The following is a 24,961-nucleotide window of genomic DNA, read 5'->3' as shown; positions in this document are numbered from 1 at the left end:
CTGAGGAGGACATCACCAGAACAGGGTTCAAGGATTTTTCCTAAGAAGTAGAGCTGGTTTGCTGGGGCTTCCCAGGTGGCACGAGTGGTCAAGAACCTGCCTGCCAATGCAGGAGATGTAAGAGAACTGGGTTTGACCCCTGGGTTGGGAAGATCCCCTGAAGGAGGGCATGGAAACGCACTCCAGTGTTCTTGCCTGGAGAATCCCATGGACAGAGAAGCCTGGTGGGCTATAGTCCACAGGGTCGCAATGAGTCAGACATGACTGAAGCGACTTAGCATACATGCACATAGTTGGTTTGTTAACTGAGGGAAAAGACTAATTACGGGCCTTTAAGGAAGCACAACAGAGAAAGATTACAGTGAGTTAAGAGGTGATGTGCATTCTATATGGAAACATGTTTTCTAGATGCCTTCCAGACAAAATCATACCTATATAAGACCTAAACTGAGCTCTAAGGCTAAGTGATCTATGCAAGAGTGAACACTATAGTCTGGGGAAAAACAGACAGCCTAGAACCAGAGGTGAAAGAGTTAAGAATAAATCATCCTGTTCACACACTCAAACAATGTTCACAGCTCTATTGAAAATGAAAGTTAGTCTTTAATTCCCTAGAAAGCTTGTCCTCTTCCTCTGAGAACAGAGGTTGGTAATCTTTTTCTATAAAGGGCCAGAGAGTAATTTCCATCTTGTGTGTTACAGGTCTCTCATACAACTTCTTGACTCTTACTGTATCATGAAGGCAGCCAGAGACAATAGCATACAAATTGATGACTGTGGCTGGATTGCAATAAAACTTTATTTATAAAAATAGGTGGCAGCCTGAGGAATCTTAAAAGCTATTAGAATAAAGGTTTCAGGATACAAAATCAACATCAAAAATAAATTTTATGAAAATATGTCCACATAAAAGCTTGCATACAAATGTTCACATAAGTATTACTTAGGATAGCCAAAACTGGAGGAAAAAATCCCAATTCTATCCACTGATGAATGAATAAACAAATGTGGCATATTCATACAACAGAATATTATCAGCCATAAAAGAAATGAGGAGCTGATACATGCTACAACATGAATGAACTTTGAAGACATTATGCTACATGAAGTCAGACACAGTATGATTTTCATTTATATGAAATGTCCAGAATAGGAAAAATTAGAGAGACAGAAAGTATATTAGTGATTGTCTGGGGCTGAAAGTTGGGGGTGGGGAGCAATGGCTAATGGGTAATGGGCTCCATTTATTATAAGAAAAATATTCTGGAATTAACTAGTGGTGTTAGCTATACAAGTCTGGGAGTATAATAAAAACTTCTGAATTGCACACTTTAAAAGAGTAAATTTTATGGTATGTGAATTATATCTCAATAAAAAAATTAATTGTATTTCTATATGTTAGCAACAAACAACCCCAAAATGAAATTAATATTTACAATGACATCAAAAATAATAAAATATGGTAGGAATAAATTCAAATAAAGTGATGCAAGCCCTATACACTGAATACTACAAAACATTGTTGAAAGAATTAAAGACCTAATTAAAAGCAAAGACATACCATGGTACATGGATCAGAAGACTTAGTGTTGGATGGCATATGCCTCAAATCCATCTATGGCTTCAGTATAATCTCTAAAAAGTCCCAACTCCTTTTTTTCCAGAAAAAATGAATCTAAGGTATTTCCTAGGTTTCTAAATTGGCTATCTGGGGACCATTTTTTTTTCTCTGCTGATCAGAACATGGCAGTTGGGAAAAGGAGTAGGCAAGCTTAGGGAAGAGAAGATAAAGCTAAGTTTGGGCCAAGGATTTGAAATTATGATGAGTCATCTCTAAGAAAATCACCCCTTGCATAAATACAGTTGTGCAAGTCTTTCCTCATAAACGATGAGGTAGGGGCACTATAGAAACTGATGAAGAGATGTGAAGGGAGCAGAGAGAGGCTCAAGGGTGATCAGACAGCAAGTAAGAGTGGATGGCCAGTAGCCCTATTCTCATTTCATTATCAGAAAATGTTCAGAATCAGAGGGTAGAATTCCCAAGTTAGAAATACATCAGGCTAATTATAAGTCCATAGGGTAGTTCTGGACAGACTTCTAGCGAATTTAAAAAAGTTTTGTTTTTTTTCCCTCAAGTTCCATTTATAAGGCTATATATTGTCAAAGCAATTTTCTAAAGATGAGAAGTACTATGTACATGTGGTACAAATAAACATCAGCCTGAGTCAGGAGACACCTTAATCCTCGACAGCGGGACACAGAAAGTGCTCAGCAAAAATCTATCACGCTGAAGAGACGATGGGCTCTCTCTGCCAAAAACTAGTCTCATTGGGCTTGTCATTTTCTCCCTCTGTCCAAAATGCCATCAACGTGATTTTCTGAACCTGAAAAATGAGTCCTAAACTCATGATCTAAAACAGTTTCCAGAGCTAACATTTCATGGATTGAATAGGCATAAGTATATGCCAAGGTTAATAGAGACCAATTTGCTGCATTTCATTTTATACTTTCAAGATTACTCTTTACTTCTACTTAATAATGTATTAATGTACATTAGTAAGTGTACAATATCATTTGTTTCAAAAAGGATGGAGAGATATATTAGTGTAAAAATCAGTTTGTACCACTAGAAGGATGGCTCAATGGCAAAACTGATAGGAAGCAAAATCTCCTTTTAATACTGTATTTTCTCAAGTATATGGCACCCACCACAGCCACCAAGTTAATCACAGATTTCCAAAAGACAAAAAAGGAAAAGAAACACTAAAAAATTTCCTTGCAAGAGATGACAAACATTCAGAAATATTCATTTGAAAGTGATTATTTGTCTCAAAACTAAGATAACACAATACCACAGAAGTCATCATATTCAAAGTGCTATTTAATTTGTGCTAAACAATGAAGAAGCTTACCACTTCTAGATTTTTGCTCTTTTGCTTTTGCCAGGGCATCATGGTACCTGTCAGCACATTCAGGGATTACGTCATTTGCATTACCAATGGCAGGCTTCAAAACAGACAAAATATCACTTTGCTTCTCCTTCTCCAAAAACTGATTAACATCAACGACCAGTGTAACCCCTGGGTAATGAAAAAGAAATGTTTCTGTTAATAATTATCTTCTACTCACCCTAGAGGCATGCAAAGATATAAGTCAACCTTTTAGGAATGCATTGGTATTAAACCTGTTTACCCTTTGAGAGAATATACTGCACACACTCAAGATAGTCATCAACTGTTCAGGTTGTAAGAGGAATAAAATCCACAGGAGCAGTATTTCCTCATTACTCCTGCGTGATCTCAAGGCACTAGGTTCTGCCCACTGCGGTGATCTGTGAAACAGGGTGGACATATGTTGACAGTAGATATGCAGCCCTTATGCGGGTCATTAATCAGTATTTGAGAACAAGCTTTACGAAAACATGTATTATTCACTAGAATAAGTGAAACGGTATCTAAGCCACAGAAATCCTGACATTCTCTGGTACAGCACAAGTATACTTTCAAGATTGTCCTTAGCAACCTGAATGACTGTTTTAGAAAGGCAACGGGCACAGCTGGTAGATATGTGCAGTGGAGCCCAGAAACTTAATTCTGGAGCCAATTTAGACCTAGAAAGCACGTGATCCCATTTCAAATGTCTGCCTCTCCCCACAAACAAAACCACATTCGACTCTTGGTTGAAAGATAAAGAAAGATAACGTGGTGAATTCTTTACCATCTAGTTTAGGCAAGAATATTCTGGCCCCACCAATGGACCTACTGTCTTCACAACCTGTAAATGTACAGGGTTAGAAAGGCAGAACAAAAAGATGGAAGAAACCAGGTTAAAATACTTTATAGATGAAACAACATCGTGATGAAGAGAGAGGAGAAAGATTTTTTTTCCTTTCTTTTTAAACAGACATGTCAAACTCTGCCATACAAATGCTAAATGGTATATGTACTACTGTCATCAAATTTCATTCAGATGTGCACAGAACTGTGAAGGCTGATGTGCTAGGAAAAACAGTCTGACTTTTGACACCTACGAGTCCAATCGTGCAATCTGGAGGAGCACTCAAAGGGTAAAGACTTCCGGTGGCCAACTCCAGTTGTTGCTGAACAAAAGCTACAGTGGTGGGTCCTTTCAGATACAGAAGTTCAGGGGAATGGGGAAGCTGCTTAGTAGGAGCAAAAGGCAGTCCTGGTGTTTGAGAAGTCTGTGGTCTCAGAGAAGAGGAAAGAACAAGGAAATGACAAAGGATCCTCACATGAATTACATCAAAAAGTTTTATCAAACCCAGTGAAATGCTATTTGCCTTAAAAGATGGGTGTTACGAAGGCATACATTTCTTTCATATTCTTTCACATTTCAAGTACATGTGCTGATGTACAAGCAGTGGGTCCATGGGTTAATCTTCTAGATGACTGAAGCTGACTCCTTCAGGTACCAAGCTTCATCTTAACAGAATCCTGCTCCATGAAAACTAAAGCCCTGGGGAAAAATCTGATAAAACAGTCCTGCTCAGACTTGCTCATCATTTTACCCACAGTCCCTAGTACATTTTTGGTGCTTAATGTTTGCTGAGAGCTGCCAGAAGAATTCTTTATGGCATCAAAATTATATTGTGTGATAATGTGATATTTTCAAAGACTATGGAGGTGTTGGGCTACTTTGCTCCTGCAATAAATGCTCCCAAACTCCTCCTCTTCTTAATTTTCCTCTAACACCACTGTCAATTATCACTTCTTGTTCCTGTCTGAATGCCTCCATAGCGCAGCCAAAGCACCTAACTTCTTGGTAAATCATAGCTTCTGAGTTGGGTAGAGACATAACCAACAGGTAAGCCTTATGCCTAAGATAAGAAGAAACAGACTCAGAGAAGCTGTCCACGAGGTCTCCACTGAGTTGACAAAAATTAGTTCTGTGCTCAGGCTTTGAGACAGCTATTTTGACCGCTTTTTTTCTTAAGCTACAGGTTGCAATTAAGTTCCAGAGAGCTTAGAATGACACATAAACGATATCCAGAAAGTCAGGTATGTTTCTGCTATGGAACAAATGAAGAAACCTCCTCCAGACCTCCTAAGATCCAAAAATATATTTATGTCTTAATCCATATGCCAGAAGGGCTTCTCTAAGGCATGCATTCTCAAAACAGGTGATATAACCCCCAGGAGGGTAAAAATTGGTTCTTAGGAAGAGAAAGTAAAACATAAAAACCACAGAAGTTTATATATAAAAGCACATATCTACATGTGGCACATAAGCAGGTATATATTAGTGGTACTGAAATTTCATGGTAAGGAGCACCATGGGGGAAGAAAGTCTAGAAAGACTTCTTAGGGTACAATCATGGGTAACGGCTGAACGACATTGCTTTAAGGAGTCAAAAGTAGAGACAAATCTACTTGAAGAAAGCAAGATGCTCCAGTGAAAATGGACATCGGGCCAAAAGCAGGGAGTCTTGAGTTACCCTGCCCTTTCAAATCTGCCTGTGGTCAAACATACGGGCCAACAAATGATCTGGGAGTGGGTTTGATAATTGCAACATGTGACCTGAATTTGTTTTCAAGTCTTCATACAAAGGATGAAAAATGCTTTTAAAAGTAAGATTAAATTCCTTGTTGAAAACACTGGAAAATTCTCATCTCAGTGTAAGAATATAGGCAGTTTTATCTTTAGAACATCTTTTTGTTGTTATAAATCATAGAAGACACTATATCAACTCTTAAGGAACAGGATGGAAGTAGAAGAAAGGATTTTAAATGTGCAAGTGTGGAGCACACAAATCTCACACATTTGAGAAAATCTCTTACATTCATAGTAAACAGAACTGTGAGTCTCAAGAGGATCGACTTAACATTTGTAAGCCAAGTTTAAGAACAACATAAAAAACAGGAACAAAATAACTTTTAAACTGGTTTGATCTCTAGGAGAAAAACTATAAGCTTTTTAGTCTATTTGAGTGCCTTGATGACAATATAATTTCTTAAAAGTGTATTTTTCAAACTACGGATGCCTTCAGTTTAATACATAAATTTAAATCTCTTGTGTACACAGCTTAATTTTATTTTTTTCTTAAGGATTAGAATGTTTGAACGGAGAGACTTCAAAGATCCTAAGGATGTAAGAGTTCAGGTTGGAGAAATACACATATTTTTCAGGCTAAGGAAATAAAATCCAGATGTTCCTCACAAATGCCTGCGACGTTTCAAAGCGTATCTTCTGGAGCAAGACTAGGCATCTCAAAAGCCTTCTACGACCTGATACAACAGGATAGATTCTAATTATGTCATGAATGGACAGGTTAATGAACTACAATTTTAGGAATCTTATTTTAATTTACATAGGTTATTTATACATGGAGAGTGTTAGCTTATCACCCCGATCGCCATGTGAGTTTTCTTATTATCCTTTAAGAAAATAGATGCTTAAAAAAAACACAAACAATTATTTGAGAGCCAAAGTGGGGGTCTGGTAATTGCTAAGTATGTCTATTCCAATTACGCATTTTGGACTTGGGGAAATAACCCTAGCGGGTGGGTTTCAGCACCCACTAAACCCACTGTGAGACGAACCCAAGCAACACTCCACTGATCATCTGACCTCCATAAGCCCATCCCGATTGGCGGACCACAGTGCAGTCTCAGGTCTCCTGAATTTGGGTCAGTTCAGAGCCAGTGTCCGGTAATCTCTGCAGAGTCTGACTGTGTCCTTCCTTGCAGCACAGTCACCACAGCAGGGTGTAACGTGTTGGTAACGTGGCAGGTTCCTTTCCCAAGGGAACGCAGTCCCTCCTTCTTTCAAGGGCTTCTGGGTCTATAAATGGCTCAAGTGCGGGAACTGATGGAGGGACCATGGCTTTCTGTCTATGATTCAAGTTCTGCCCCACTGACCTGACCCAGAACTCTTCTTCCACTTGTACAAGCCGAGCCAGAGTTCAATAGACTGTCTGTTTCGCTTCTAGGAGTACCGCAACCAATTAGCAAATTCCATAGGTCTCTGCGTCAGAGTTTCCGAATTATTGCTTTGATTCTGCTATCTATTAACATTCTACTAACCACAGCCACTTGTCTTTGGTGATTAAGTGCTGTCCCTTGGCCTCTGCCAGACAGCCTGACAAATTTTGGACTTTCCAGCCTCTCCACAATTACATGAGCCTATTTCTAAAATGAAATCTCTCTTTATTTTTCCATATAAATGCATGTAGAGATAGACAGTACTAGATACTTGCTTTCCAGAGAAAACTGCATGGCTACATATGTAATTTTTTTTTCCACAGGAAAAAAAAATACATAGTTCTGTTTCTTTGAAAAATGCTATTACAATGCAAAGCAGGATGGTCTAGCTTCCTAAGGATTAAGATAAAAAAGGACTTGATTATACTATAAGTTTAAGAGTTGAGAAATTATTTTCTGCTTTCTGGACTTGGTTCAGCTACAACTTCAGATTTTGCTGGAAATAGTACTTAATTGCAAAAACCAGTGCAACTGACCAACCTTATTTTTGTATAAATATGAATTCAAGAATTAAAATAGGTGAGAGTTCATATCTTTTCAGAAATTAAAAATGGCACACTTAAAAAAAATTAGGAATTAAAACAGAAGTTCGGGGGATAGCCAGACGCAAGCACAAAGCTGCGGCAGCAGGAGGCGGCGGGGGCTTACATTGCTTTGCTTTGTTTATGTCCTTGTTGGCCTCGTTGACGGCATGCTGTATCTCATCCAGCCAAAGAATTTTGGAAGCACTTTGAGGGTCCTGAGAATGTGGTCACAGAATAAAAGAAAAAAACAGTGAATGACGATGAAACAGAATCAACAATGCTTTTTCAGGAGCCACTTTCTTAAAATTTCCACAAACTCTTATTTAGCAACAACCCAGCATGGTCACACGCCGTACACGCCATGGATGACACAGACTCCAAATGGGGCCACTTTTCCCCTCTGCACAACCACCCCTTTAGTCCAGTCCACCCCGCTCCATCATCGCTCCCTTGACAGCTGCATCCATCTCCTATTTGCTTTTGTTGTTTCCATGTCAGCTTCAACCCCAGTGGTCCCCTACAGAGAACCCGATGACCCCTCCCCAAAAGGACATCTCATCACATCATTCCCCTGCGAAACTCCTTCAGAGGTTCTCTCCAGCAGTTTGAAGGAAACAACACTCCCTTCCCACAGACTGTGGGCATCTAAGGGTCTGGCCCTGCTCATCCCTCTGTTTTTATCTCCCCCTTATCTACTCACTGTTCCTGACCTTCACACCAGCCTCCTTCAGAGCCCATCGCTCTACCCCAGGTGTGTGGCTGTTGGTTTTTTCCTATCATTCAGGCCTTAATTTAAATGCCACCTCTTCCAAAAAAGCCTTCTCTGACTACCCTGGTCAATCAAATATTCTCTCCCCCAATCACTCAGCAACTACGGCTCCCAAGGTGGCTCAGGGGGCCACAGAACACTTTCAATTTGTGGGAAAAAATGATGTGTGGATTTTATCAGACACAGTGGCAAAAATAAGAACAAACGTATTCAAATAGAAACATGGTGATGGCCCTCAAGGCGCTAATGGTTTAGCAGAAGAGCCAGGTGCATCAAAAATTATAATTACGGGATCAACAGCAAGGCCCTACTGTATAGCACAGGAAACTGCATTTAATATCCTGTAATCAGCCATAATGAAAAATAAAAAACTATGATACAATGTGATCAGAGCAATATTAACGATAGATAAGTTTAGAAATAGCCAAGAAGAGATGAATTTGTATTAGGAGTGTTGAGATGCAGGGGGAGAAAAGACCAAGTCGTTAAGGACAGCTTCAGAAAGGAAGTGGAAGCAGCAGTAGAAAGGTACCGAGTTACCTTTACTCATTTTTACTTTAAGGGATGATTCTGATTTTACTCCAAAGGCAGTGCCAGCATACAGTGTAATTAAAGAGGGCTTCCAGATAGCAACTGCATTTCATATAAACTTGTCTAAGATTACAATTTTGTTATTGGTAGAAATTAAGTATTTTAGAGAAGATGAGACACTTCATTTTAAAAACCTGGGAATATCTGCCTACTTGTGCGATAGACTAAAGAAAGACTGTGATGAACAGAGGGTGGTTCTTTGGAGCCAGGCAGACGCAGCTCCATCATTTAGGACTCAAGAAGGATAGGGGGCAGGAAGGAGAAATAACATGCACCAGCATCTTTGGTAGGCTTCAACTCTATCTCCCTCAGAGCCTAATAAGAGATGGTACATGGGAGAGGGCTCTGAAAATGAGACAAAATATCTGTTATTTCATCCTGTAACCACCAGATTAAAGAAGACCATGGATGAAGGCTTGGTTCCTGCTTCTACAATCACCTCTAGTTGGATCTGCCACGTGGGAATCACCAGCTAATAAGATTTTCCATCTTTTGGGAGAAAGGATGTGGAAGGTTCAAACAGGAAGCAAGACGGGAAGTTGAGACCTGGAAGAGGGTGAAGGGACAGGGGAACAGAAAGTATTTTTCCTCTGCTTCTAAGCCAAAGAGAACCCAACCACTCCCCCAGGTACAGCCTAAAAACTAAGCTCCACACAAGTTCATTTCTGTCTTTTTCAGATTTTTTTTTTCTCTGAAGGGTATTTACCAAATTTCTTCATAACTTAACCTCTGTAGAAGATGCACCATACAAACTGTTATTCAGATGAGAAGAAAGTTACAATCTACTTCAAAGCTGAAGGTATTAGTTTTATAAGCTAAACCCGAGAGACTTTGCAAATCAAAATAATTTAAGTCAACAGTTTAAATCATGACCCACTGCAGCAAAGGGTTGCTAGAGTTAAAAGCAAAGCCAAGAGTAAAAACTGAAGCCTACCAGTGTAAGGTCTTCCTTTCAATTGATCACTGGAAGACTGGAAACAGGGCATTTATAGGATGGCCAAGTCTCTGTGCTGTGCTTAGTCGCTCAGTCGTGTCCGACTCTTTGTGACCCCATGGACTGTAGCCTGCCAGGCTCCTCTGTCCATGGGGATTCTCCAGGCAAGAATACTAGCGTGGGTTGCCATGCCTCCTCCAGGGGATCTTCCCAACCCAGGGATCGAACCCAGGTCTCCCACATTGCAGGCGGATTCTTTACCATCTGAGCCACCAGGGAAACCAAGAAAACTGAGCGGGTAGCCTATCCCTTCTCCAGGGGATCTTCCTGACTCGGGAATTGAACTGGGGTCTCCTGCATTGCAGGTGGATTCTTTACCAAATGAGCTAACAGGGAAGCCTGTTCAAGTCTCTACTTCCAGCTAAAAAGCCAGGTTCAATATACGAGTTACAGATGGATTAAGTCAAGAGAAAGTAGGCCATCCGAAAATCAAGTAATAAATTCCTGAATTTAGAGGATTCCTAGAAAATTGTAAATAATTTAAAATCTACCTCAGTTTGTACTGTGTTACCAGGTAATTGTATATTATTTGGCTGAAGTATTAAGAACTGACTTTTAAGAAAAATTAATTTATTTATTTTAACTGGAGGCTAATTACTTTACAATATTGTAGTGGTTTTTGCCATACACTGACATGAATCAGCCATGGGTGTACATGTGTCACCCATCCTGAACGCCCCTCCCACAGCCCTCCCCATCCCATCCCTCAGGGTCATCCCAGTGCACCAGCCCTGAGCACCCTGCCTCATGCGTCGAACCTGGTGTGGCGATCTATTTCACACATGGTATGCTATGCTATGCCATGCTAAGTCGCTTCAGTCATGTCCGACTCTGTGCAACCCCATAGACGGCAGCCCACCAGGCTCCCCTGTCCCTGGGATTCTCCAGGCAAGAATACTGGAGTGGGTTGCCATTTCCTTCTCCAATGCATGAAAGAGAAAAGTGAAAGTGAAGTTGCTCAGTCGTGTCCGACTCTTAGCGACCCCAGGGACTGCAGCCTACCAGGCTCCTCCGTCCATGGGATTTTCCAGGCAAGAGTACTGTTAAACACTGACTTTTGATTGTAAAGCTCTTGGTGTGATACGATGTGAAAAGTTCACACATATCAGTTTCCTACCACCTTATTCTTTATCCTTAAGTCTCATGAAATTTGCATTTTCTGATTCTTGCTGCATTTTTATAGGCAACAAGCTATTGGGCTGTCTGTAGTGTTTAAGTGCTGTTAACTGTACGAAACTTTGTTATAATGCAGTTTCTTTAACTACATATTAAATTATATCCTCCAGAATATAACTACACATAAAAGCTTATATGTGAAACAATAATATGAATGTGCTTAACATTACTGAGTTGTTCACTTAACAGTGGTTAAGATGGCAAATTTTATGCTATGTATATTTTACAACAGTTGAGAAAAAAAAGCTTATTGTAAACCTGCTCACCAATACTCGTTGGATAAAGGGAGTCCTCTGCATCTTAATGTGCTATGATTTTAGTTTAAACAAATAGTGTTCTTTTGGGGGGATCCCTACTTATCTGACCCTATAGAATTATTGAATGGCTCAGAATATGATGACCTATGGCAAAACAAAACACAATGAAACCAAGCTTTGGCCAAGCACTGATGACGAATTCAGACTGATGTGACACTGAAGGAGAATTTTCAAAGTAATCAAGCGCTTAGAACAACTTTAATGTCTTAAAAAAAAAAAAATCACCTTGCTTTCCGTGATTCATTTAGTTTACAATCACATAATGAATCTAACAAGATTTGAAATAGCTGAAAGGAAAAGGAAAAGGATAATTTCTGACAGCTCAGTTACTAGGTAGAAATGGCACCCTGGAACCTTATTTTTAAAGTGGGTAAAAATGAGATAAGGAACAGATTTAAATTTAACTGCTGCTAAGCATCTGTTTCCAGCTCACCTCTGTTAAGGACTGCCCTTATCTGCGTTCATTCCATGCACATAAACACACGGAGTAGGAACTACAGCTTCTGCCCAGAAGGGCCTGTGAGCAGTGGGAGGAGTTACACAACTTTCTCCACGGATAAGGAGCACACTCAGAGGCTCAGCCTGAGTCATGCACGAATGCTGTCACACCCTTTCCCTGCAGAGGACCCGGGCGGGCTTCCTGTCCACAGAGCACAGCAGAACCCCGTTCTACAGAGAGAACCAGGGTGCCGGCACATGGAGCCGAGGTGAAACCCACGCCCCCACAATCTTGCACATTTGAGAGAGGTGGCTCTGATCAAGATGAGAGCCGTCATCTTTGCAGCCGTTGGAGCACTGCTTCTGTCGCCTGCTTCCTGTCAAAGCGGTAAGCTCTTTTCTTATGGTGTCGGGTGGGATTGCTACTTTGTGTCCCAAGAGTCAACCGAATCTAATCTCTTTTACATTTCACACAAACTGCACCCCCAAAGGCAGAGTGGAATCTCAGTTATTAAAAGGGGGAATCATGGACGTGAAGAGATGTAATTTGTTCACTGTTCCCATCTTGTCCAAGACTGTTCTCTGCTCGTATTTAAAAATTTGTGGCACAGTCAAGACAGGAGAGCTCTACAATTAAATCAAGAAACAATTTTCTTTAAAACTTCTTTGTTTTTCTAAGCATTTCCTCGGATATGGCAAAGATTAACATTTTTAAAAAGAGATTAAAAAAATCCCACGTTAATAGCTCCTGGTATGAGGAAATACCAGGAAATGAGGAAAATAAGAATACTCCCTGAAAGACAGAGTGGTTGGTCTGCTTTCAATACTCACTGATGCTCATCAATTAGTATTTCCCAAAAGAAGTATGTGTTTTCTGTTTCACTCAGTACAATGTTAGCCTGTAACTTCCTGCTTGCTCTAGATCAATCTGGGACAGGGGTATCCACAACCTCCTTACTGTCGGGGTTCCATTCTCCAGGGAACATTTTAGGAGCCAGAGAGCTGATGGGAGTAAATGACAGTGAACAGGGAAAATAAAAATTATACAAAAAAACTCCAAGGCTCTATAAAGGAATGCGACCTACACTGACAGCTGGAATTCCTGAGGTGGTCTTAGGACAGTGTTGAGAGAATCAGTGGAGAGCAGTTGCTCGTGTGGGAGTTACAGTGAGTGAGTGCTCTTTCTGGGAGCGGATGAACCAAAATCAAGCAGAAGAGCAAAAGAAAAGAAGCTTGCAGAGGTGGTTCCTTCAAGGTGCTGGTGGGGTTTGCTGGACGTGAAAAGGGGGGAATTTAAAGGGTGACAAGGTAAGGAGATCATGAGGTAGGGGAGATAAATTAGGATTTGAGATTGACATATATACGTTATATATAAAACAGGTAAACAACAAGCAACAAGGACCTACTGTATAGCACAAGCAACTATACTCAGTATCTTATAATAACCTTAAGGGAAAAGAATCGGAAAGAGAATATATATATATATTACATACTGATATGCATAAAATGGAATCACTTTACTATACACTTGAAACTGACACAACACTGTATATTAACTATACTTCAGTTAAAAAGTTTTATAAAAAAAATAAAAGGCGGCAAAGTGAAAGGCAGTGAATTTGCTTTCGTCAATAGGGGTTGGGGAGAAATGGAGAGGAAGAGCCCCCCCCGCCCGTTTAGTGGCTGAAGTCTCTTCCCTGTGGGTCAGTCCCTCTCCAAAGCCTTTTCTCAGGTTGAAACACATTTCAGGGACATCACGTCAGATGAACCTGTATAAAACACTCAAGTAAATGAAAAAAAAAATACACGCATAATTTAACAAGCATTCGTTCTTAAGGAAAACCAGGCTCTAAGGAGTAAAAGACTGCTTTGAGCTGGATCAGAGCCAGAATTCTCATGGAAATGGAATCAAGGCTTGTTGACAGCGTCACTGTTGAGCAGGTTTTCAGGCATGATGTCTTGCTCAATCACAGGAATTCTCAAAACCAAACACACACTGGGTTTCACCGGCTTTCTTACTATATCTTGAAGGGATGTAACTTGTACAGCATGTTTTCAGCCTCCATTTTCCAGCTCTGTGCCTGCCTGAAAAGGCCCTTCTCTTCGGGTGATGTCAGATGCGAGAATTTTCCAAAATGCTCAAGTGAGCAGAAGGATTTGAGTGGCTGTACTCAAGTGGCACACCTCTACACACAGGCATCGAAGAGAGCCACTTCCCCAATTTTTCTTTCCTTTAATCTTTCTTCCAAGGACACCCTCTGCTTACGCCCCGAATTCAGTTTTTGTGATCTCAAGGTTATGAGGGAGACTTCAACTTCACCCGAGGGTGAAGTGGTAGAGATTAAAGCCGGAATAGAAACCGGCTTTGAAGGACAGCCAGGTTGCTAAACACTAACGAACCTCCAGGATTCAACATGTAGGAATTCAGAGCTCATGCGAAAAGAGGTAACTGGCAGAGTAAGGCATTTTAAATCGATATAAGTATTAGGTTTATATTCAGCATAAAAGCCCGTTTTAAGGTAACGTTAGAAATGTGAGAGAATCTACTGTCTCTACACGTCAAGGATTAATTTACGGAAAATTACATAACGAAAAGCAGGTTTGAGTGTTAAGGTTTATTTTGTTTTTAAAATTGCTCTCTCAAGAATTAAGATTATTAGTATCAATGTGCCACCTAGGTGACAAATATTTGTAGTACGTAATTCGTTTTAATACTCTTTTTCATTTCTTCATTTCCAACTTCTTGAATCATCAATTTCCTCTTCTGATTTTTCTTCCTTTGTCTCCTCCCCTCTTGAAATCTGGCATTCCCCCTCAATTCTGCCTTTGGATTATTTCTTCTCAACACAAAATCAAAGTACTGTCTCTACCCAGACTAAAAGGCCCATACGTCCCATGTGGGCTCCTGAAATTCTGGATTCCACATTTAAGTCTAACCTGTCACGGCACATTCTCATTCTAATATTGCACCAGCAATTTGAACTCAGGAATATTCAAAACTGAGATCTTAGCTTCTCCCCGTGTTGCACCCTCAGCCCCCCTGCCTTGTGCCATGCTCCATCTGCCTCTTCTCCAATGTTGTCCAGAAGACAAACTTCCCAGTCATTTTTGCTTCCTGCTTCCCTTGCACCATCTCCGGATGCTAAGGGCCTTTGAGCCTCCATCACCGAGTCTCATGTGTTCATCTTCACCTCTCCACTGCCATTACTCCAGCTCTGTAACCCACCAACTTGAGTTGAAATGATTACAGTAGCCTCCAAATCTAGACAGCATATTAAAAAGCAAAGACATCACTTTGTCAACAAAGGTCCACATAGTCAAGGCTATGGTTTTTCTAGCAGTCATGTACAGATGTGAGAGTTGGACCATGAAGAAGGCTTAGCGCTGAAAAACTGATGCTTTTGAACTCTGGTGCTGGAGGAGACTCTTGGGGCTTCCCAGGCGGTGCTAGTGGTAAAGAACCCACCTGCTATACAGGAGACATAAGAGACGTGGGTTCGATCCCTGGGTTGGGAAGATCCCTGGAGGAGGGCATGCCAACCCACTCAAGTATTCTTGCCTAGAGAATCCCAGGGACAGAGAAGCCTGGTGGGCTACAGTCCATAGCATCGCAGAGAGTCAGACACAACTGAAGCAACTGAGTATCCATGTGTGCAGAAGACTCTCGAGAATCTCTTGGATTGCAAGGAGATCAAACCATTCAATCTTAAAAGAAATCAACCCTGAATATTCATTGGAGGAGTTGATGCTGAAGCTGAAGCGCCAATACTCTGCTCACCTGACACGAAGAGCTGACTCACTGGAAAAGATCCGGAAGCTGGATTAGACTGAGGGCAGGAGGAGAAGAGGGCGGCAGAGGATTGAGAGGTGGTTAGATAGAATCACTCACTCAATGGACATGAACCAGAGCAAACTTGGGGAGACAGTGAAGGACCGAAGAGCCTGGTGTGCTGCAGACCATGGTGTCGCAGAGAGTCGGACACGATTTAGCGACTGAACAACAACAAAGCCTCCAAATCAGATGCCTTTGCCTCTCACTTCTTATCCTCTTAGCCTTTTCTCTACACTGTCATCAAAGTGACCTTAAACACAAGTCAAATCATGGTTATATTAGTTTTCTATTACTACTGTAATGAATTGCCACAAAATTAAAACACAGGATTTATTATATTTCTGAAGGGTCACAAGGTGTCAGCAGGGAGGCTCCAACAGAGAGCCTGTCTTCTTGCTGTAGTCGCTCTCTTGAAACACATGCATTCCTTGGCTCATGGCTCTTTCTCCGACCTTCAAAGCTGGCAGCAGAGCCTTTTCCCGGATCTCCAACTTTGGCCCTCTTGCCTCTCCCTTTTATAAGCAGTCTTATGATTACACCTGGCCCATTGGCCAATGCAGGGTACTCATTCCATCTCAAAATCCTGAAGCACATCCACAAAAGTCCCTTTTGCCACAGAAGGTAACATATTTGCAGGTTCCAGGCATTCCAGGAATCTTTGGGGAGCCATCATGCTGTCTATCTCAGTGGCCATCCCTCTGTCCACAGTTTTGTCTGCATACAACCTCAGCATCTGTGAATGGGCACGTGATTTCTTAGGACAGTTTAGGGGCCCTTCAGAGATTTGGCTGTAACCTACTCCTTCAACTTCACCTGCCAGATGTACCTTGTTTGCATAAGAATGTGCTTTTGTGCATCTTCTCCATTAGTGTGAGAATTGAAGACAGGAATGGTATTGATTTAAAACTGTGCTTCACTGGCATATAAACATGCAATAAACATTTGCTAAATCAACTTATCTGATATTCCCAGATGCCACGTCAGCCTACACAATGCCTGTGGCCATTCATCACCTACCAGATTCTTATTCTTCTATTAAATTCCACCTCTTTATGTACCTTGCTTCATCTTTGTTCATGTTCATCTTTTCCTTGACATTTTGCCCCAACACCTAAATCTATTAAATACTGTCTGAATGCCTATACAGTTTATAATCAATATGACATTAGCCTATAATGGTTTCAAGTGCTATTTTGTTTCCTCTTATAGTATTATATTTCCTTACATACAAAGAGTTGTCATCTAGTTTGGGTTCCTGCATGGGTTAGCATGCTGCTGGGGCATATGATATACATTAAATGCTTTCCTGTTGATTACCTGATCTATAATTACTGTTTAAAATAAAAAGGATCCTAAATTCTACCATTACAGAAATTATGTAGCATAAGAAATCTAGTTTTATTGTCTCCTGAACAATAGCTATCCCTCAGTGATGAATCATATGTTAATACTTCTTTTCAATTACAGGCATGGAATATGATGCAGACAACTTGGCAAAGCCAACCTTGTCTATTAAGACCTTCCGTGGAGCTCCCCAAAATTCTTTTGAAGAGTTCCCCCTTTCTGCCATAGAAGGCTGGACAGGAACCACCAAAACTGTAAAAATCAAATGCCCTGAAGAACTTGATTCAAATCTCCATGTGAATAATGCTACCATGGGGTACCTGAGCAGCCCTTTAAGTACCAAATTGATACCCGCCATCTACATCCTGGTGTTTGCAGTAGGTATGCCGGCCAATGCGGTGACCCTGTGGATGCTCTTCAGGACCAGAACCATCCGTATGACCATCTTCTACACTAACCTGGCCATTGCAGACTTTCTGTTTTGTGTTACACTGCCCTTTAGAATAGCTTACCATCTCAATGGGAACAACTGGGTATTTGGCGAGGTCATGTGCCGGGCCACCACGGTCATCTTCTATGGCAACATGTATTGCTCCATTCTGCTCCTCGCCTGCATCAGTATCAACCGCTACTTAGCCATTGTTCATCCTTTCACTTACCGGGGACTGCCCAAGCGCACCTACGCCTTGCTCACATGTGGACTGGTGTGGACAACGGTTTTCTTATACATGCTGCCGTTTTTCATTCTGAAGCAGGAGTACTATCTTGTCCAGCAAGACATTACCACCTGCCACGATGTCCACAACACATGCGAGTCCTCGTCGCCCTTCCAGCTCTACTACTTCATCTCCTTGGCATTCTTTGGATTCTTAATCCCATTTCTGGTCATTATCTACTGCTACACAGCCATCATTTGGACGCTTAATGCAAAAGATCGTAGGTGGTTGTGGTACATTAAGGCGAGTCTCCTCACTTTTGTGATTTTTACCATTTGCTTTGCTCCAAGCAATATTATCCTTATAATTCACCATGCAAACTACTATTACAGCAACACTGATGCCTTATACTTTGTCTATCTCATAGCTTTGTGCCTCGGTAGCTTGAATAGTTGCCTAGATCCATTCCTTTATTTTCTCATGTCAAAAATCACAGATCACTCTACTGCTTACCTTACAATGGTGAAATTATCTTAGAGAACAAGGAAAGCTATTTGTGAAAAGATACATTCTTGAGGTAACATATGCATAGAGCTCTATTCTCCAGCTCCATTTTTGAGCTTCTAAAAAACACTGCTTCAAAATAAAGCATTACATACACTCTAGCTTTTTTTAAAAAAAAGTGTCATTGCAGGAGAAAAGATTACTCTCTTCGTGGTAACTGATACATCTGCCCGACTGGTACTTCAAGCTCTTAAAATACCCATCTTCCCTACTTCTAAGAGGTTTCTACTCTAGATGACTTGAAGGTTGAGGATGGAACAGGGGGCAAGGGTGCAGCAGGGGCGGGGCAGCTAAGATCTGTTTTTAGTATCTGGTGTCATTTTTAATTCTTCTGCCTCCTTCAGCTCTCAGGCTGATGGCTGCCTCATCAGCTGACTCTATGCGCATAGTATCTCTCAGTACATCTGTTATCCAGGCCCACCTCTGCCTTCTAACCAATCTCATCACTGCCAGCCTGTCCTCCACTTCTCAGGCCACTGCTAGATTTGTTGTTGTTTAGTCACTAAGTCACGTCTGACTCTTTTGTGATCTCAGGAACTGTAGCCTGCCACACTCCTCTGTCCACGGGATTTCCCAGGCAAGAATACTGGAGTGGGTTGCCATGATTAATCTTCCCCAAATGCCAGTTTGAATACATCACTCAAATCTCCCAGTTCAGAAACCTCCATTGACCATTCACTGCTTTGGAATAAATTATAAAGATTTCGATTAGCATCCAGGACTGACGCTAACTTCATCTACCAGAAGACATGCATGGGATGTAAGCACAGGCTGAGCCCCTCCCCTTGCTATAATTCACACTTCTCCTCATTCTGCCCCTGCCCCTCACTGGAAAGCTATTTCTAACATGTTTGCCTTAATTCTTTCCATCTCTTGAAGTCCTCAAAGGGCCACTCTTCCCTGACTCTCTATCCAGAAGTTCATTTTCCTCATCTGAACCTTCAAAAATCTTTTTTTGTATTTTTATTATGGCACTTTAGAGAGCTCACTTGTATACAAATGTTAATTCCATAAGCACTTACTAAGTACCATATGCAGTAGAGAAGGGGCTTGTCCTCTCCCTTCTCTAAGTTTCTAGTAATAATGCCAGGCCCAAGTCTTCCCAGGGTCTGTGGGGCAAGGCTCCATGCTTTGCACATCCTGGGGTTGAATGAATGAAATAATAAAATCTCAAGGCATCTAAGCAGCATGAAAGTCAATTAAATTCATACTGAGAAGGCAAGATATTCCATATGACAGGGCATATTATTTCTGGTTGGCCACATCAAAAAAGAAAAAAAGAAAGAAGGCTAAGAATATATTCAAGAGGTCATTTATAAGTTTAAAATAATGGCTCCATTATTTTTGTCCTTAAACATAGTTTTTATGGGAAAATTATATTTTGTGATAATCTTTCCCTCAGTTTAGAGATCAGACAGAAGGTGATTGTTAGTGGTTAAGGGCATAAAGGATTGTGAGACGAATTTTCAAATTCGTAGGAACATGCATTGACTGTACACTTTGTAGTGCCCATCAAAACAATAAAAGACATTTTAAATGCCGATTTGTGAGTGCGCAGAGTTTCCTATTTCATTGGACTTAAGACTACAAAAATACAAAAATGCACACAAAGAACATTTACAGTATCTGTGTGGTTACATGAAGAGTAAAAATAAGGTGAACACTAAAGCAAGCAAAAAAAAAAAAAAAAAAAAAAAAACTAAACTAAAATAAGTTTCTAGATGACAAAAACCCCAATGGAAGGAACTGCTTTCTGCAAATTGCTTTCTGCAAACTGCAAAATAATGAACTGTAATACAGTTTTACCTACAGAAAAAAAATTCAACATTATTCACTTGTTAAAAGCATACTTAACTTTTATGCAGTAAATGAGAACTTTTGGGGTGTATAATTCATATGCTTCCCAAAATTCTCAAGAAAAGGCTTCAACTTAAAAATAGCTGACAATTCACTGCCTCCAGTGACTAGACCTAAAAGTGTGCTCTCTGCAAACATATGCCAGGCCTACTTCCAGCCTTTCCCTCAAGAAATGGAAGGACTCTGGTGCGTATGCAAGGTTATACCTGAAATACCGTTATCGAGGACCAAGAATTCTCATCAACTTACATCACTGTTCTCAGTCTTTAATAAAACTGAGCATTCTACTAACATGTCATCCATTTGGACTCTTAGTGACCATATACTTTGACACAAGCTGTACTTCACACTGACAATACCAGTAATGTAATTTTCCTCTATTATTTTCCGAGGCTAGACTTTTGGAAAGTAAGGCACAGAAACAGCCCCATAAACACAACTGAAAATTTACAGGTATCAAAACAGCAGAGGTTCAAAGACAAAGAAAGACCCCCACTACATAACAGAATCAGGCCTTTTTTTTCCCACAGGGAAAGAGAATGTGCTGAGAAAACAACGTGTCAAAATGAAGGAGCAGAGAAAGAGAAATGCATTTAAAGATGGCAACTTGACCAAATCAGATTCATCACTTGGGGCTATTAGTATTTCATCATCTCTTGTGCTCAGTCACTTCAGTCTGACTCTTTGTGACCCTGTGGACTGTAGCCCATGAGGCTCTATTGTCCACGGGATTCTCTAGGCAAGAATACTGAAGTGGGTTGCCATTTCTTCTTCCAGGGGATCTTCCCAACCCAGGGGTTGAACCTGGATCTCCTGCATTGCAGACAGACTCTTTACCATCTGAGCCACCAGTGAAGCCCTTTAATCTTTCAGTTAATGGCAATATATTGTAGTTCAAGCTTCTAATTTTATAGGTCAATAGTGGTTTAATGCCTGGGCTCTAGCTCAGATTCCTAGGCTCATATTCAGGGCTCTAATTACACTATTAGAGCACCGCTTTCACACTTAGGAGGGCTTCCCTGGTAGCTCAGCTGGTAAAGAATCTGTCTACGATGCGGGAGACCTGGGTTCGGTCCCTGGGTTGGGTAGATCCCCTGGAGAAGGGAAAGGCTACCCACTTCAGTATTCTGGCCTGGAGAATTCCACGGACTGTACAGTCCATGGGGTTGCACAGAGTCGGACACAACTGAGCGACTCTCACTCCACACTTAGGGGGAGGCCCCACAGAGGGGCGGTGGCGCGCAGACACCGGGGGGGCTTCTGAGTGCTCTGAAGAGGTGCTGTGGAATTGTACCTTGACCTAAAGTCCTGAGCTTGGGGTGCTCAGGAGCGGACATCCACTGCTTGCCTATAAAGGTTTGTGGAGTCAGTCTCACCTCAAAGACAATCCCCTCATGTGGTTGTCAGCAAAGAAACCCAGGTCTACCTCTGTTTTGCATGCAGAAGACCCCAATTTGTGGCCAGAGCAGGCCTTGTGTCTCGTGAAGACCCTGCGACAAAGACATCAGCGCACCACCCGCTGACCTGCATGGCAGCTAGAGGTGCCACAATAACACCAGCTACATTTGATAAACCCTTTTTTGGGGGTGCATGCTCCATGTCAAAGGCTATACACTTATACATACATACATTATAGTCAATGTAACTATGTGTTAATAGGGAATTATGTGTTAGTGTATATTATTCATTTACTACATTATGTAATCATTTAAGCCTCACCATAATCCTATAAGGTAGGTACTATAATTTTAATTTTACATATGTGAAAACCAAAGCATAAAGAATTTTAGTGACTTGAGTAAAATCCCTAGCTAATTAGTGGCAAAGCCAAGATCTAAATGGTTCCTGTCTGTCTCCAAAACTAAGAACTTTAGCGTCCAATGCTGTGTCACGTGTTACAGCCACAGCTACATCAGTAGGGACAGCAGCGGGCAGCCTGGTCCTCCCCCTGACAGGGTCTGCTCCCCCTGCTGGGATGAGGGCACACAAGGCCTGGCTTGAGTCTCCCTCTATTTTTTTTTTTTGCATAGGTAAGCTCTTTTTTTGGGTGACATGCTCCATGTCAAATGCTATACACTTATACATACACATACTATTAAAAAATAGAAATTCAATAAAAGTGAAAAAATAAAACAATGTAAATCCTATTCACTTCATGCTACTAAACTGCCTCATTAGAGCTGAAGAAAAATATTCCTCAAGGTAGGGCCTTCTGTCCTCCGAGCCTTCCCCGGGATGGCCTAGCCTTACCCTCTGTGCTTTATGGATGGCTCATGTAACTCACCTTCATCTGATCCTCACAGCAACTGTTAGGCGTGGTGATAATGACACTTAATTCATAGGGCTGCTATGACTTATTCCGAGGACTGTATTAGGTAACATACATAAAGTATCCACTATCATGGCCGGCAAACAGCAGGTGATCAATAAATGTTTGCCATAGCCAAAAATGTTCTTCCTGTTCCAGATGAGGCCGTTCCTGGGTTGTAAAGACCAATACAAACAAGACGCCCCTCCTCTGGGGCTGGATTTGCACCTGGGGCCATGGCAGCCACAGTGGCCAAGTCCCAGGGAGCACCAGGAGACGGTTCTTCCCATCCATCCGGGTCGTCCAGGCTGGCCGGCATCTATGGGACATCTCACAACCACAGTGTGAGCTCTGCGGTCAGCTGAAACCCTCTGCTCTGCAGTGGGACCTGGCCAGGTCAGTTTCCTCCTGCGCCTAGAACATACCAAGCTGGTGCCCACGTAGCCCTGCCATTACCTGCTTGCATCATCCTGCTCCCACCCATCAAACCAACTCATCCTTAACCTTCACGAGCTGCTCCTGATCTACCTCCACACCAGCCTATCTTAGGATTTCAGCCCACAGCTACCCCAGCCATCTCCGAGTCACTCTGAGCATTCCTCTTTTTGACACTTGGCCACCATACTCACCTCCACTGCTGTGGATTTTATGTGGGAATGCCCTCTGTCTCAGGAAGTTTCTAAGCCTCTTGAGGACAAGTACAGATCATTTGAACAGTATCGTCTGTCCCTTGGATTCCCCCCTTCCCCTCTCTCCCCAAACTGGTCTGTAAATTTAAAAGAAACACACCTATTATCTAAACAGAGTTGAAATTATATATATATATATATTCTTTTTTGCATTATTTTCCATTATAGGTTATTACAAGACATTGAGCACAGTTCCCCATGCTATATAGTAGGTCCTTTGGGATTAAAATACGTGCACACTACTATATAAAAAATAGACAACTAATAATAAATAAATAAAAAACACACCTACTAAGACTTACCATGTATTTCTGTGTTTTAGCCTGGTATAAAACATCCTGGTAGTGCCGGGCAAAGTCAGGATCCACATCTTTAATCTTAGCAGTGGGTAACAGCAGGCTATCTAAAGTTCTCAGAGGATCCCCTTCATCAATGGCTTCATTGATGTATCCCACAGCTACAACTCCTAGAAAATGAAGACAAAGAATTCCTTTTAAGTCACAGTACATCATAAGTTTTCTTGAATCACCTATAGCAAAGATCGAGTTAGAAAGGGGGGCTGGGGAGACCGCACATACATACAAACTGCAAGAGCTAATAAACAGCTACAGCTGAGGCTTACATGGGCTTTCCTGGTAGCTCAGCAGGTAAAGAATCTGTCTGCAATGCAGGAGACCCCAGTTTGATTCCTAGGTTGGGAAGATTCCCCTAGAGAAGGGATGGGCTACCCACTCCAGTGTTCTTGGGCTTCCCTGGTGGCTCAGATGGAAAAGAATCCGCCTGTAATGTGGGAGACCTGGGTTTGATCCCTGGGTTGAGAAGATCCCCTGGAGCACAGCATGCAACCCACTACAGTCTTCTGGCCTGGAGAATCCCAAGGACAGAGGAGCCTGACAGGCTCCATAGGGTCACAAAGAGTCGGATATGACTGAGCAACTAAGCACAGCACACAAGGTTACATAGTAGGTCAGCGTACAGAAGTCAATTATATCTTTCTACAATTGCAGTGTGCAATCTGAAAATGAAATTAAGGGAAAATTCTACAATAGATTCCAACTACAAATAGATGACAAATAGAATAAACACTTAGGAATAAATTTAGCAGAACAAGGATAAGACATATGTACTGAAAATTATGAAAGACCATTGGAAAAAAAGATGACCAAAATAAAGGGGAAGATTATCCCATGTTCATGGATCAAAAGACTTAATACTACTAAGATGGTAGAGATCTCCAAATTGATCTACAGATTCAATGCAACCCCTGTCAAAATTCCAGCTGCCTTTTTTTTTTAAACAGAAATTGACCAGCTGACTCTAAAATTCATATGGAAATGCAAGGGGTCAAGAAGTAACCAATGTAATGCTGGGGGAAAAGAAACCAGAATAGGAGGACTCTTTCTAATTTCAAATTTACTACAAAGCTACAGTTAATACTGCATGGTACATAAACAGAAACCCATAGGTTAATGGAATAGAATTTAGAGTTCAGAAATAAACCCTTACATCTATAGTCAACTGATATCTGACCGAGACAACGCAACAGGTAAATCAGTCTTCATAACGAACGGGCACAGACAACTGAATGTCCTCTGCATAAGAATGAAGTTGGACTCCCTTCATTGCATCACACACAAAAATTAACTCCATACGGAGTACAGATCTAGACATAAAAGCTTAAACTATAAATTTTTAATCTCTGAGAAGAGAAGTAAGGGTAAATCTTTGTGGCCTTGTGTTAGGCAATACTTCTGACCTGTAAACACCAAAAACATAAACAAAAGAAGGAACAAAGGGGTGTTGTAAAAATTAAACCCTTAAGAGGTACACACTATTATGTATAAAATAAGCCACAAGGATATATTGTACAACACAGGCCACGCAGCCATCTTCTAAAGTAA

At 41.3% G+C, this 24,961-nt stretch overlaps 2 protein-coding genes across 2 annotated transcripts in view; one reads left to right on the top strand and one right to left on the bottom strand.

Annotated features, from left to right (window-relative positions):
* IQGAP2 (IQ motif containing GTPase activating protein 2) overlaps nucleotides 1-24,961 on the bottom strand; it is a 307,540-nt gene that overhangs the window by 67,855 nt on the left and 214,724 nt on the right. Inside the window, exons 13-15 of the mRNA XM_070377236.1 lie at nucleotides 23,363-23,526; nucleotides 7,650-7,740; nucleotides 2,913-3,080 (exon numbers count right to left, since the gene is read on the bottom strand). Of these exons, the coding sequence (XP_070233337.1) occupies nucleotides 2,913-3,080; nucleotides 7,650-7,740; nucleotides 23,363-23,526 (423 nt within the window). The remainder of the gene's footprint in view (nucleotides 1-2,912; nucleotides 3,081-7,649; nucleotides 7,741-23,362; nucleotides 23,527-24,961) is intronic.
* F2RL2 (coagulation factor II thrombin receptor like 2) lies at nucleotides 11,944-19,749 on the top strand. Its single transcript, XM_005890086.3, has 2 exons — nucleotides 11,944-12,198; nucleotides 17,110-19,749. Exons 1-2 carry the CDS (start codon nucleotides 12,135-12,137, stop codon nucleotides 18,177-18,179), a joined length of 1,134 nt encoding a protein of 377 aa, XP_005890148.1. The 5' UTR covers nucleotides 11,944-12,134; the 3' UTR covers nucleotides 18,180-19,749.

This window comes from Bos mutus, chromosome 10 (assembly GCF_027580195.1).
Source record: "Bos mutus isolate GX-2022 chromosome 10, NWIPB_WYAK_1.1, whole genome shotgun sequence".
Lineage (NCBI taxonomy): Eukaryota > Metazoa > Chordata > Mammalia > Artiodactyla > Bovidae > Bos > Bos mutus.
Note: the sequence above shows the minus strand (reverse complement) of the source record. Positions and strands in the feature narration are given on the sequence as shown.

What these genes read in the sequence shown, in the direction of transcription:
- F2RL2 (XM_005890086.3), top strand. Translation starts at nt 12,135, where the DNA reads ATGAGAGCCGTCATCTTTGCAGCCGTTGGAGCACTGCTTCTGTCGCCT. An exon ending in GCCTGCTTCCTGTCAAAGCG is followed by an intron (nt 12,199 to 17,109) that starts GTAAGCTCTTTT and finishes TTTCAATTACAG; the next exon opens with GCATGGAATATGATGCAGAC.